This window comes from Babylonia areolata, chromosome 21 (genome assembly GCF_041734735.1).
Source record: "Babylonia areolata isolate BAREFJ2019XMU chromosome 21, ASM4173473v1, whole genome shotgun sequence".
Lineage (NCBI taxonomy): Eukaryota > Metazoa > Mollusca > Gastropoda > Neogastropoda > Buccinidae > Babylonia > Babylonia areolata.
Genome location: NC_134896.1, coordinates 465,895 through 480,191, shown reverse-complemented (window position 1 = coordinate 480,191; position 14,297 = coordinate 465,895). Strand labels below are relative to the sequence as shown.

Genomic DNA, 14,297 nt, shown 5'->3' with positions numbered 1-14,297 from the left:
ATATATATATATATCAAATGGTAGCTCTCTCTCTCTCTCTCTCTCTCTCTCTCCATGTAATAATGGTTTGTGTGTGTGAGTGGCTATGTAGTCCTTGCTTTATACGGTACTAGTGATTGCAGTAACATACAGACTTGCTGAGAGTTTGTTATATGCTTTGCTCAAAGTACAATGACTTCCATGTCTTGTTTCATGTCAGTCATGATAAAAATGTGAAATTATCAATCATAAACGTATTACAGTTGATATGCATTAATTATTGTCAAACTAGACCAGATTTCATGTACTAGTACTGCTCATGAAATCACTGTCTTCTTGACAAAAGTTGCATGGACATTTGGATCAATAAATCTTAATGATTTCATTCCAGATTTTCTTTTGCATTTGTGCAAATTCAAACCTGGCATTTTTGCATTTCTAAATTTGTTTTTGTGTCATCAGTGTTGCCTTTTCTGGAAAGGGCATTTACCAGTTGCTATATTCCTTGTGATGGTATCATGGAGAATTGTCTCACCACCCCTTAGTGGCTGAATAAAACTGTTCAGTTTAGTTCAGTTGCTCAAGGCATCACTGTGTTTGGACAGATCCATATACTCTAAACCACACCTGCTGTGCAGATGCCTTGCCAACAGCATGAAGCAACATGCATAGTTGTCATGTTGAACACGATATCAGACAGGTGGTGGTGGTGTGGGGTGTTAGTCATTCCCCCCCCCCCCCATCCCCCCTTGCACTATGACATGCTGTGTGCAGGGCATTCTTGACCAGGTCCAGAAACACAAACTGCTATTCATAGAGACACAGGATGCTGCCGAGACATCTCTGGCTCTGCTCAACTATCAGAAGGTAACATGGCTGTGCTGTCACTTTGCCTGTGTATCATCATCATCGTCACCATCATCATCATCATCATAGGTTTCACTTCCATTATTAGCATCTTCTTCATCATTAAGCCCACGCTTCACTTCCATTATTAGCATCTTCTTCATCATTGAGCCCATGATTTGTTTTCTGGGATGTCCCCTCTGTACATATATGATCTCTTTCAGACTTGTTTTCCATCCCTGGCACGTCCCCTCGGTACACATGTGATCTGCACGTCCCCTCGGTACATATATGATCTGCACGTCCCCTCGGTACATATATGATCTCTTTCAGACTTGTTTTCCATCCCATGCATTGTGAGTGTCTGATGACTCATGTGTTCTCTGAATCCTGTGTCGTGAAAATAGTTTACAAAGATAGCTGACTTTTTCAGATTTTGGTCCTGTCATCTGGAATAAACTTCTCCACCAAAGTGTCTTTGCTGAGACAAAATCTGAGTTCAAATCTGGCTGCAAAACACATCAGTACTTGGTGTTGGTGTGGTGTGGTGTGGTGTGTGTGTGTGTGTGTGTGTGTGTGTGCTTGTCTGTGATAAACTTCTTCACCAAAGTGTCTTTGCTGAGACAAAATCTGAGTTCAAATCTGGCTGCAAAACGCATCAGTACTTGGTGTTGGTGTGGAGTGTGTGTGTGTGTGTGTGTGTGTGTGTGTGTGTGTGCTGTCATGGACACATTCCTGTCTTGTCTAAAAGTTTCTGGTTATAGTAATGATAATGATAATAAAAGGACATTTGGTACGCCCAATCTAATGATACAAAAACCCTGGGTGTTTACAATAAAAAATGCAGTGACGTGTGCATGCTGAAAACACACAAATACACCTGCACGCACAGATCACCCTAAACACACAAATACACCTGCACGCACAGGTCACCCTAAACACACAAATACACCTGCACGCACAGATCACCCTAAACACACAAATACACCTGCACGCACAGATCACCCTAAACACACAAATACGCCTGCACGCACAGATCACCCTAAACACACAAATACACCTGCACGCACAGATCACCCTGTTCCAACTCCATCCCACAAACCCACACCCACTCCACACAAGATGTAGACACACACACGTGCACGTACATCCCAATCATTCAAGGCATATGAACATGTGTACGTTTAAAAATAGTGAAAACAATAGAAGTAAAAAATTAACTTGATTAAAACATAAAAGTGAAGACAAGGAGTTATTTACTGATTTGAGTGGCTGGAAATAAATGAGTTTTCAAAGAGGTTTTGAAAGAAGGGCAAGAAACAGCATGACGGACAGGAAACGGGAGTGAGTTCCATGCGGAAGAAACCTGGAAAGAGAAAGTGTGTTTTCCATATGATCGGGTTCTGTAGGAGGGAATTTTTAAGAGACAGTCATCACCTGATGACTGGAGCTGGCAAGATGGAGTGCCTTGTGTTTTTTATTTGTGTAAGCATTTTTTCCCATATTGATTTTGATTATTAGCATTGTGGGCCACTGTGCAAAGAAGATAGAGCACATTATTGATATCCATTACATTGTTAACACAGGAATGCTGTGACATTATCTATATACATTGTCATCATTACCATCACCATTATTTCTCATCATCATCATCTAGGCCACAAGAATCTTTATCATCACTTCTTCACCATTATCATGGCCATTAAGAATTATCCCAATTCACTGGTAACAGATTTGATTTATTGTAGTGAATGTTATGAAGCATTAAAGATAATGTGAGCATTTAGAAAAAAAACACAGTTAAACAGAGCTGTCATGTAGATTTGCCTGTATTGTGAGCACTGTGTGTGTGTGTGTGTGTGTGTGTGTGTGTGCAGGCATGTGAGAATGGGAGGGGAGCAGTGCTATTGTCTGTGGCCCGAGGGAAGGTGTCTGAAGGCATTGACTTTGGTGAGTCTGCTCTGTTCTGTTGCTGTCTCCTCTGTGGTGAGTCTGCTCTGTTGCTGTCTCTATGTGGTGAGTCTGCTCTGTTCTGTTGCTGTCTCTGTGGTGAGTCTGCTCTGTTCTGTTGCTGTCTCTATGTGGTGAGTCTGCTCTGTTCTGTTGCTGTCTCTATGTGGTGAGTCTGCTCTGTTGCTGTCTCTATGTGGTGAGTCTGCTCTGTTCTGTTGCTGTCTCTATGTGGTGAGTCTGCTCTGTTCTGTTGCTGTCTCTATGTGGTGAGTCTGCTCTGTTCTGTTGCTGTCTCTATGTGGTGAGTCTGCTCTGTTCTGTTGCTGTCTCTATGTGGTGAGTCTGCTCTGTTCTGTTGCTGTCTCCTATGTGGTGAGTCTGCTCTGTTCTGTTGCTGTCTCCTCTGTGGTGAGTCTGCTCTGTTCTGTTACTGTCTCCTCTGTGGTGAGTCTGCTCTGTTCTGTTACTGTCTCCTCTGTGGTGAGTCTGCTCTGTTGCTGTCTCTATGTGGTGAGTCTGCTCTGTTCTGTTGCTGTCTCTGTGGTGAGTCTGCTCTGTTCTGTTGCTGTCTCTATGTGGTGAGTCTAAGGGATGTTTTGGTCACAAAGGGTTGTGATCATCATTTTTTTTTCAAAATCTAGCATGTAAACTGCTAAATGAAAGATATATATATATACTTTTCTGAAAGGAAAATGAACACACTCTCTGATCATGAGAGGTTTACATTAATTCAATTATTTTGTGATAGAGGAATTCCTACAATGGCGAGGAATGAAAATTCTGTCTGAGGCAGGTTTTTGAACAGGATGGAAATTTCTGTCCTGGGCCGCTCCAGGTTTTGATTTATCAGATGTGTGTAAAGCACTGTAACCAGCCCATGCTGACTGTATTTTAATTTATCAGATGTGTGTAAAGCACTGTAACCAGCACATGCTGACTGTACTTTAATTTATCAGATGTGTGTAAAGCACTGTAACCAGCACATGCTGACTGTATTTTGATTTATCAGATGTGTGTAAAGCACTGTAACCAGCACATGCTGACTGTATTTTGATTTATCAGATGTGTGTAAAGCACCGTAACCAGTACATGCTGACTGTACTTTAATTTATCAGATGTGTGTAAAGCACTGTAACCAGTACATGCTGACTGTACTTTAATTTATCAGATGTGTGTAAAGCACTGTAACCAGTACATGCTGACTGTATTTTAATTTATCAGATGTGTGTAAAGCACTGTAACCAGCACATGCTGACTGTACTTTATCAGATGTGTGTAAAGCACTGTAACCAGTACATGCTGACTGTACTTTAATTTATCAGATGTGTGTAAAGCACTGTAACCAGCACATGCTGACTGTACTTTAATTTATCAGATGTGTGTAAAGCACTGTAACCAGCACATGCTGACTGTACTTTAATTTATCAGATGTGTGTAAAGCACTGTAACCAGCACATGATGACTGTATTTTAATTTATCAGATGTGTGTAAAGCACTGTAACCAGCACATGCTGACTGTATTTTAATTTATCAGATGTGTGTAAAGCACTGTAACCAGCACATGATGACTGTATTTTAATTTATCAGATGTGTGTAAAGCACTGTAACCAGCACATGCTGACTGTATTTTGATTTATCAGATGTGTGTAAAGCACCGTAACCAGTACATGCTGACTGTACTTTAATTTATCAGATGTGTGTAAAGCACTGTAACCAGTACATGCTGACTGTACTTTAATTTATCAGATGTGTGTAAAGCACTGTAACCAGTACATGCTGACTGTATTTTAATTTATCAGATGTGTGTAAAGCACTGTAACCAGCACATGCTGACTGTACTTTATCAGATGTGTGTAAAGCACTGTAACCAGTACATGCTGACTGTACTTTATCAGATGTGTGTAAAGCACTGTAACCAGTACATGCTGACTGTATTTTAATTTATCAGATGTGTGTAAAGCACTGTAACCAGCCCATGCTGACTGTACTTTAATTTATCAGATGTGTGTAAAGCACTGTAACCAGCACATGCTGACTGTACTTTAATTTATCAGATGTGTGTAAAGCACTGTAACCAGCACATGATGACTGTATTTTAATTTATCAGATGTGTGTAAAGCACTGTAACCAGCACATGCTGACTGTATTTTAATTTATCAGATGTGTGTAAAGCACTGTAACCAGCACATGATGACTGTATTTTAATTTATCAGATGTGTGTAAAGCACTGTAACCAGCACATGCTGACTGTATTTTAATTTATCAGATGTGTGTAAAGCACTGTAACCAGTACATGCTGACTGTATTTTGATTTATCAGATGTGTGTAAAGCACTGTAACCAGCACATGCTGACTGTATTTTGATTTATCAGATGTGTGTAAAGCACTGTAACCAGCACATGCTGACTGTATTTTAATTTATCAGATGTGTGTAAAGCACTGTAACCAGCACATGCTGACTGTATTTTAATTTATCAGATGTGTGTAAAGCACCGTAACCAGCACATGCTGACTGTATTTTAATTTATCAGATGTGTGTAAAGCACTGTAACCAGCACATGCTGACTGTATTTTAATTTATCAGATGTGTGTAAAGCACTGTAACCAGTACATGCTGACTGTATTTTGATTTATCAGATGTGTGTAAAGCACTGTAACCAGCACATGCTGACTGTATTTTAATTTATCAGATGTGTGTAAAGCACTGTAACCAGCACATGCTGACTGTATTTTAATTTATCAGATGTGTGTAAAGCACCGTAACCAGCACATGCTGACTGTATTTTAATTTATCAGATGTGTGTAAAGCACTGTAACCAGCACATGCTGACTGTATTTTAATTTATCAGATGTGTGTAAAGCACTGTAACCAGTACATGCTGACTGTATTTTGATTTATCAGATGTGTGTAAAGCACTGTAACCAGCACATGCTGACTATTTTAATTTATCAGATGTGTGTAAAGCACTGTAACCAGCACATGCTGACTGTATTTTGATTTATCAGATGTGTGTAAAGCACTGTAACCAGCACATACTGACTGTATTTTGATTTATCAGATGTGTGTAAAGCACTGTAACCAGTACATGCTGACTGTATTTTGATTTATCAGATGTGTGTAAAGCACTGTAACTAGCACATGCTGACTGTATTTTAATTTATCAGATGTGTGTAAAGCACTGTAAACATCATTGGTTCATGCTGACTATTTTATTGGCCTCAGGTGTGTGTAAAGCACTGTAACCACCACATGCTGACTATATGTTAATGACGTCAGGTATGTGTAAAGAATTTTAAACAGCACTGGTTCATGCTATTTCATAATGGCATCAGATGTGTGTAAAGCACTGTAACTAGCACTGGTCCATGCTGACTGTATTTTAATGACACCAGATGTGTGTAAAACACTGTAAGCATCACTGATTCATGCTGACTGTATTTTAATGATGTCAGATGTGTGTAAAATACTGGAAGCATCACTGGTTCATGCTGACTATATTTTAATGACATCAGATGTGTGCAAAGCACTGCAAACATCTATGGTTCATGCTATGTTCTAATAACATCAGGTATACATCAAGTAGTGTCAACAGCAGTGGTACCAGTGTGAGTGTGTGTTGTGTCCCCAGATCATCACTACGGGCGGGCGGTCATCATGTTTGGAGTGCCTTACGTCTACACACAGAGCCGTATCCTCAAGGTAACACCCCTGTCCTGTCTGTGCATCAGGGCTGCTCTTTGGCACTGCATCTCTCACAATGTGTGTGTGTGTGTGTGTGGGGGGGCTGAATGAGAAGAGAGAGAGGGGGGTGTGTGTTGTGAGTAATGGTACGTCATTTTCATGAAGTATTTGAGCAAGTTTGTTTCTGTTCATTTCTAGTATTCTTGTACGGTATTCTTGCCTGATGTAATGGTAAATTTACCAGGAGTCACACGGTGAGCGCTGTACAAGTGCACACTATGATTATTTTGGTTGTCATTGTTATTGTGTTGGAACTTGGTCACTGTTTATTTATTGGCCATTTCTTTGATTCTCTTTTTGAATTTCTACTTAAAACACCACAGTAGATGTGATTTTTGTAAATGAATGGATTATAGAGAAATGTTAATGACTGAATTTTCCTTTGATCAATGTGCTGCTGCTTTTTTTCTTCTTTTTTTCTTTTTTTCTTTTTTCTAATTTTTTCATTACTTCTAACTTAATGCTCCAGTAATAACACTTTACACTATTTTTTTAAAACTGCAGTCAGGAAATTTATTCTTTTGCTATAACATTAGAAACATATGTGTGGAAAGTGTGTCTCGCTTTACACTATTTTTTTACACTGTTCACAGGAAATTCATTCTTTTGCTATGACATTAGAAACATATGTGTGAAAAGTGTGTCTCGCTTTACACTATTTTTTTACACTGCTCACAGGAAATTCATTCTTTTGCTATGACATTAGAAACATATGTGTGAAAAGTGTGTCTATTCGGATGTTTGTATGTGTGTACATGAGTGCATGGATCTGTGTGCGCGTGTGTGTAGGAATTTTGTTAACGTGTGTGATAAAGGATTTGATACAATGCTGCCAGTTGTGGCATGCAAGCTTGTTTGTGTCTGTACATGTGTTTGATGAAGGCAAGTGAGGATGGAGTCAGACTGCTGTCCAGATTTCAGTCTGTTTAATACAACAAGGACAGAAGTTGTACTATAATAAAAGTAGTACATTTATGTAGCATTTTCAGACCTCTCCAAGTGCTTTAGAATAACATGCGTGACACAAGCACACACACACACACACACACACACACACACTGTGTCCAAGACCACAGAATGTAGACGTGTGTGATGTTCCCGTCAGGCACGACTGGAATACACACACACACACCGTGTGTCCAAGACCACAGAATGTAGACGTGTGTGATGTTCCCGTCAGGCACGACTGGAATACACACACACACACCGTGTGTCCAAGACCACAGAATGTAGACGTGTGTGATGTTCCCGTCAGGCACGACAGGAATACACACACACACACCGTGTGTCCAAGACCACAGAATGTAGACGTGTGTGATGTTCCCGTCAGGCACGACTGGAATACCTGCGGGACAACTTCCAGATCCGAGAGAACGACTTCCTGACATTTGATGCCATGCGCCACGCCGCGCAGTGTGTGGGCAGGGCCCTGCGTGGGAAGACCGACTACGGCATCATGGTCTTTGCTGACAAGGTGTGTGTGTGTGTGTGTGTGTGTGTGTGTGGGGGGGGTAATGGGAAGATGGACTACGGCATCATGGTCTTTGCTGACAAGGTGTGTGTGTGGGGGGGGGAATGGGAAGATGGACTACGGCATCATGGTCTTTGCTGACAAGGTGTGTGTGGGGGGGGGGGTAATGGGAAGACGGACTACGGCATCATGGTCTTTGCTGACAAGGTGTGTGTGTGGGGGGGGTAATGGGAAGACGGACTACGGCATCATGGTTTTTGCTGACAAGGTGTGTGTGTGGGATGGGGGGTATGGGAAGACGGACTACGGCATCATTGTGTGTGTGTTGTGTTACCTGTGACGTGTGCGTTGTGACTCCTGGTGTGTGTGTGTGTGTTGTGTTACCTGTGAGGTGTGCGTTGTGACTCCTGGTGTGTGTGTGTGTGTTGTGTTACCTGTGAGGTGTGCGTTGTGACTCCTGGTGTGTGTGTGTGTGTGTTGTGTTACCTGTGACGTGTGCGTTGTGACTCCTGGTGTGTGTGTGTGTGTTGTGTTACCTGTGAGGTGTGTGTTGTGACTCCTGGTGTGTGTGTGTGTGTTGCGTTACCTGTGACGTGTGCGTTGTGACTCCTGGTGTGTGTATATGTGTGTTGTGTTACCTGTGACGTGTGCGTTGTGACTCCTGGTGTGTGTGTGTGTGTGTTGCATTACCTGTGACGTGTGCGTTGTGACTCCTGGTGTGTGTGTGTGTGTGTTGTGTTACCTGTGAGGTGTGCATTGTGATTCCTGGTGTGTGTGTGTGTTGTGTTACCTGTGACGTGTGCGTTGTGACTCCTGGTGTGTGTATATGTGTGTTGTGTTACCTGTGACGTGTGCGTTGTGACTCCTGGTGTGTGTGTGTGTGTTGTGTTACCTGTGAGGTGTGCGTTGTGATTCCTGGTGTGTGTGTGTGTTGTGTTACCTGTGACGTGTGCGTTGTGACTCCTGGTGTGTGTGTGTGTGTTGCATTACCTGTGACGTGTGCGTTGTGACTCCTGGTGTGTGTGTGTGTGTGTTGTGTTACCTGTGAGGTGTGCGTTGTGATTCCTGGTGTGTGTGTGTGTTGTGTTACCTGTGACGTGTGCGTTGTGACTCCTGGTGTGTGTGTGTGTGTGTTGCATTACCTGTGACGTGTGCGTTGTGACTCCTGGTGTGTGTGTGTGTGTTGTGTTACCTGTGAGGTGTGCGTTGTGACTCCTGGTGTGTGTGTGTGTTGTGTTACCTGTGAGGTGTGCGTTGTGACTCCTGGTGTGTGTGTGTGTGTGTTGTGTTACCTGTGAGGTGTGCGTTGTGACTCCTGGTGTGTGTGTGTGTGTTGTGTTACCTGTGAGGTGTGCGTTGTGACTCCTGGTGTGTGTGTGTGTGTTGTGTTACCTGTGAGGTGTGCGTTGTGACTCCTGGTGTGTGTGTGTGTGTTGTGTTACCTGTGAGGTGTGCGTTGTGACTCTTGGTGTGTGTGTGTGTGTGTTGTGTTACCTGTGAGGTGTGCGTTGTGACTCTTGGTGTGTGTGTGTGTGTGTGTTGTGTTACCTGTGAGGTGTGCGTTGTGACTCCTGGTGTGTGTGTGTGTTGTGTTACCTGTGAGGTGTGCGTTGTGACTCCTGGTGTGTGTGTGTGTGTTGTGTTACCTGTGAGGTGTGCGTTGTGACTCCTGGTGTGTGTGTGTGTGTTGTGTTACCTGTGACGTGTGCGTTGTGACTCCTGGTGTGTGTGTGTGTGTTGTGTTACCTGTGACGTGTGCGTTGTGACTCCTGGTGTGTGTGTGTGTGTTGTGTTACCTGTGACGTGTGCGTTGTGACTCCTGGTGTGTGTGTGTGTGTTGCGTTACCTGTGAGGTGTGCGTTGTGACTCCTGGTGTGTGTGTGTGTTGTGTTACCTGTGAGGTGTGCGTTGTGACTCCTGGTGTGTGTGTGTGTATATGTTGTGTTACCTGTGAGGTGTGCGTTGTGACTCTTGGTGTGTGTGTGTGTGTGTTGTGTTACCTGTGACGTGTGTGTTGTGACTCCTGGTGTGTGTGTTGTGTTACCTGTGAGGTGTGCGTTGTGACTCTTGGTGTGTGTGTGTGTGTGTTGTGTTACCTGTGACGTGTGTGTTGTGACTCTTGGTGTGTGTGTGTGTGTGTTGTGTTACCTGTGAGGTGTGCGTTGTGACTCTTGGTGTGTGTGTGTGTGTGTTGTGTTACCTGTGAGGTGTGCGTTGTGACTCCTGGTGTGTGTGTGTGTTGTTTTACCTGTGAGGTGTGCGTTGTGACTCCTGGTGTGTGTGTGTGTGTGTTGTGTTACCTGTGAGGTGTGCGTTGTGACTCCTGGTGTGTGTGTGTGTGTTGTGTTACCTGTGAGGTGTGCGTTGTGACTCCTGGTGTGTGTGTGTGTGTTGTGTTACCTGTGAGGTGTGCGTTGTGACTCCTGGTGTGTGTGTGTGTGTTGTGTTACCTGTGAGGTGTGCGTTGTGACTCCTGGTGTGTGTGTGTGTGTTGTGTTACCTGTGACGTGTGCATTGTGACTCCTGGTGTGTGTGTGTGTGTGTTGTGTTACCTGTGACGTGTGCGTTGTGACTCCTGGTGTGTGTGTGTGTGTGTTGTGTTACCTGTGAGGTGTGCGTTGTGACTCCTGGTGTGTGTGTGTGTGTGTGTTGTGTTACCTGTGAGGTGTGCGTTGTGACTCTTGGTGTGTGTGTGTGTGTGTTGTGTTACCTGTGACGTGTGTGTTGTGACTCCTGGTGTGTGTGTGTGTGTGTTGTGTTACCTGTGAGGTGTGCGTTGTGACTCTTGGTGTGTGTGTGTGTGTGTTGTGTTACCTGTGACGTGTGTGTTGTGACTCTTGGTGTGTGTGTGTGTGTGTTGTGTTACCTGTGAGGTGTGCGTTGTGACTCTTGGTGTGTGTGTGTGTGTGTTGTGTTACCTGTGAGGTGTGCGTTGTGACTCCTGGTGTGTGTGTGTGTGTTGTGTTACCTGTGAGGTGTGCGTTGTGACTCCTGGTGTGTGTGTGTGTGTTGTGTTACCTGTGAGGTGTGCGTTGTGACTCCTGGTGTGTGTGTGTGTGTGTTGTGTTACCTGTGAGGTGTGCGTTGTGACTCCTGGTGTGTGTGTGTGTTGTGTTACCTGTGAGGTGTGCGTTGTGACTCCTGGTGTGTGTGTGTGTGTGTGTTGTGTTACCTGTGAGGTGTGCGTTGTGACTCCTGGTGTGTGTGTGTGTGTTGTGTTACCTGTGAGGTGTGCGTTGTGACTCCTGGTGTGTGTGTGTGTGTGTTGTGTTACCTGTGAGGTGTGCGTTGTGACTCCTGGTGTGTGTGTGTGTGTTGTGTTACCTGTGACGTGTGCATTGTGACTCCTGGTGTGTGTGTGTGTGTTGTGTTACCTGTGACGTGTGCGTTGTGACTCCTGGTGTGTGTGTGTGTGTTGTGTTACCTGTGAGGTGTGCGTTGTGACTCCTGGTGTGTGTGTGTGTGTTGTGTTACCTGTGACGTGTGCATTGTGACTCCTGGTGTGTGTGTGTGTTGTGTTACCTGTGACGTGTGCGTTGTGACTCCTGGTGTGTGTGTGTGTTGTGTTACCTGTGAGGTGTGCATTGTGATTCCTGGTGTGTGTGTGTGTGTTGTGTTACCTGTGACGTGTGCGTTGTGACTCCTGGTGTGTGTGTGTGTTGTGTTACCTGTGAGGTGTGCATTGTGATTCCTGGTGTGTGTGTGTGTGTTGTGTTACCTGTGAGGTGTGCGTTGTGACTCCTGGTGTGTGTGTGTGTTGTGTTACCTGTGAGGTGTGCATTGTGATTCCTGGTGTGTGTGTGTGTGTTGTGTTACCTGTGAGGTGTGCATTGTGACTCCTGGTGTGTGTGTGTGTTGTGTTACCTGTGAGGTGTGCGTTGTGACTCCTGGTGTGTGTGTGTGTGTTGTGTTACCTGTGAGGTGTGCGTTGTGACTCCTGGTGTGTGTGTGTGTGTTGTGTTACCTGTGAGGTGTGCGTTGTGACTCCTGGTGTGTGTGTGTGTTGTGTTACCTGTGAGGTGTGCGTTGTGACTCCTGGTGTGTGTGTGTGTGTTGTGTTACCTGTGAGGTGTGCGTTGTGACTCCTGGTGTGTGTGTGTGTGTGTGTTGTGTTACCTGTGAGGTGTGCGTTGTGACTCCTGGTGTGTGTGTGTGTGTTGTGTTACCTGTGAGGTGTGCGTTGTGACTCCTGGTGTGTGTGTGTGTGTTGTGTTACCTGTGAGGTGTGCGGTGTGACTCCTGGTGTGTGTGTGTGTTGTGTTACCTGTGAGGTGTGCGTTGTGACTCCTGGTGTGTGTGTGTGTTGTGTTACCTGTGAGGTGTGCGTTGTGACAGAGGTTCTCCCGGGCGGACAAGCGAGGGAAGATACCGCGGTGGATCCAGGAACACCTGACAGACAACCTGTGCAACCTGTCCATTGACGAGGCCGTCCAGGTGTCCAAACACTTCCTGCGCAAAATGGCTCAGCCCTTCAACAGGGTGGGTAGTGGGGAGGTGTGGTGGGGGTGTGCTGTGGTGTGGGCGTGGCTGGTGGTTGCTGTTTAACAGTGAGCAGTGAGAGAATGTGTCGGTGTGTATAGGCGTCATTGGTGGGGGGAAGGGGGTGAGGGGTGTGTGAATTGTATATGTGTTTGCTTGTGTTGTGTGTGTATAAATGAGTACATGTGTGTGCGTGTATGTGTGTGTAACAAAGAGACCCCCCCAAAAAACCCATTTTATTGCACAGTATTAAAAAAACATTTCCTGTGTTGTGTTTTTTATCAATGGTGCAATAAGATGACTTTGTCTTTCTGTGTGTAAACATGTGTGCTTTAAAATATGAGAAATTGTGTGTATAAACATGTCAGACATGAGCCTGTCACCACTGATATGGTGATGATGATGATGATGACAGTGATGATGATGACAATGTTGATGATGTTAACAGAGGGACCAGATTGGCCTGTCACTGCTGACACTGGAACAGTTGACATGAGGAGGAGGAGGATGACAGTGATGTTGATAACCTTGATGATGATGATGACAGTGATGATGATGACAGTGTTGATGATGACAGTGATGATGATGACAGTGTTGATGATGTTCACAGAGGGACCAGATGGGCCTGTCACTGCTGACATGGTGATGATGATGATGACAGTGATGATGATGACAGTGTTGATGATGTTCACAGAGGAACCAGATGGGCCTGTCACTGCTGACATGGTGATGATGATGATGACAGTGATGATGATGATGACAGTGATGATGATGACAGTGTTGATGATGTTCACAGAGGGACCAGCTGGGCCTGTCACTGCTGACACTGGAACAGCTACAGTCTGAGGAGATGCAGAAGAAGATTGAGAGCAAGATGCAGTATGTGTGACCTCGACCTTTTATGGCAGTGATGTGACTTTGACCCTTCATCTCAGTACATTTGACCTTGACCCTTCATGGGGGGAGCATGTATACACATGTTTCCCCCCTCCCCCCCCTTTTTTTTTAAGATCTGGTAATAAAAAGTTTAAAATATGTATGTGTGTTTGCGTGTGTGTGTGTGTGTGTGTGTGCCAGGAGCACAGTTGTCTTTTCCTTTCTTCCTAAGTTGGGAGGTCCTTTGTGTTCACAGCTGAGTGCTGCATGTGATGGTGTCTGTGTTTTCTTTCTTAGTTTTTTTTGTGTTGTAAGTTATTTTTCTTTGTCTTGGAATACTGCAAACATTGAAATGAAACATTGAAATGGCCAAAATGTCTTTGTGTTAAACAAATAAAAACAGTGGACAAGCATGATTATGTCTCTGGTCTGAAGATTGTGTGTGTAAATGTGTGCATGCATGAGAGATAGAGACCGTGTATCTGTGAGGGGGAGAGTGAGAGACCGTGTATCTGTGAGGGGGAGAGTGAGAGACCGTGTATCTGTGAGGGGGAGAGAGAGAGAGACCGTGTATCTGTGAGGGGGAGAGAGAGGGAGACCATGTATCTGTGAGGGAGAGAGAGAGAGACCGTGTATCTGAGGGGGAGAGAGAGAGAGACCGTGTATCTGTGAGGAGAGAGAGAGAGACCATGTATCTGTGAGGGAGAGAGAGAGAGACCATGTATCTGTGAGGGGGAGAGAGAGAGACCGTGTATCTGAGGGGGAGAGAGAGAGAGACCGTGTATCTGTGAGGGGGAGAGTGAGAGGCGTGTATCTGTGAGGTGGAGAGAGAGAGACCGTGTATCTGAGGGGGAGAGAGAGAGAGACCGTGTATCTGTGAGGGGGAGAGAGAGAGACTGTATCTGTGATGGGGAGAGAGAGAGACCGTGTATCTGTGAGGGGGAGAGAGAG

The 14,297-nt window shown here is 44.6% G+C and overlaps 1 protein-coding gene across 1 annotated transcript in view; it reads left to right on the top strand.

Moving 5' to 3' along the window:
• Positions 1–13,762, top strand: part of LOC143295913 (general transcription and DNA repair factor IIH helicase subunit XPD-like) — a 112,465-nt gene extending 98,703 nt beyond the window's left edge. Inside the window, exons 20-25 of the mRNA XM_076607599.1 lie at positions 754–846; positions 2,703–2,775; positions 6,408–6,478; positions 7,851–7,994; positions 12,327–12,470; positions 13,267–13,762. Of these exons, the coding sequence (XP_076463714.1) occupies positions 754–846; positions 2,703–2,775; positions 6,408–6,478; positions 7,851–7,994; positions 12,327–12,470; positions 13,267–13,359 (618 nt within the window). The 3' untranslated portion in view covers positions 13,360–13,762. The remainder of the gene's footprint in view (positions 1–753; positions 847–2,702; positions 2,776–6,407; positions 6,479–7,850; positions 7,995–12,326; positions 12,471–13,266) is intronic.
• The last annotated feature ends 535 nt before the right edge of the window (positions 13,763–14,297 follow it).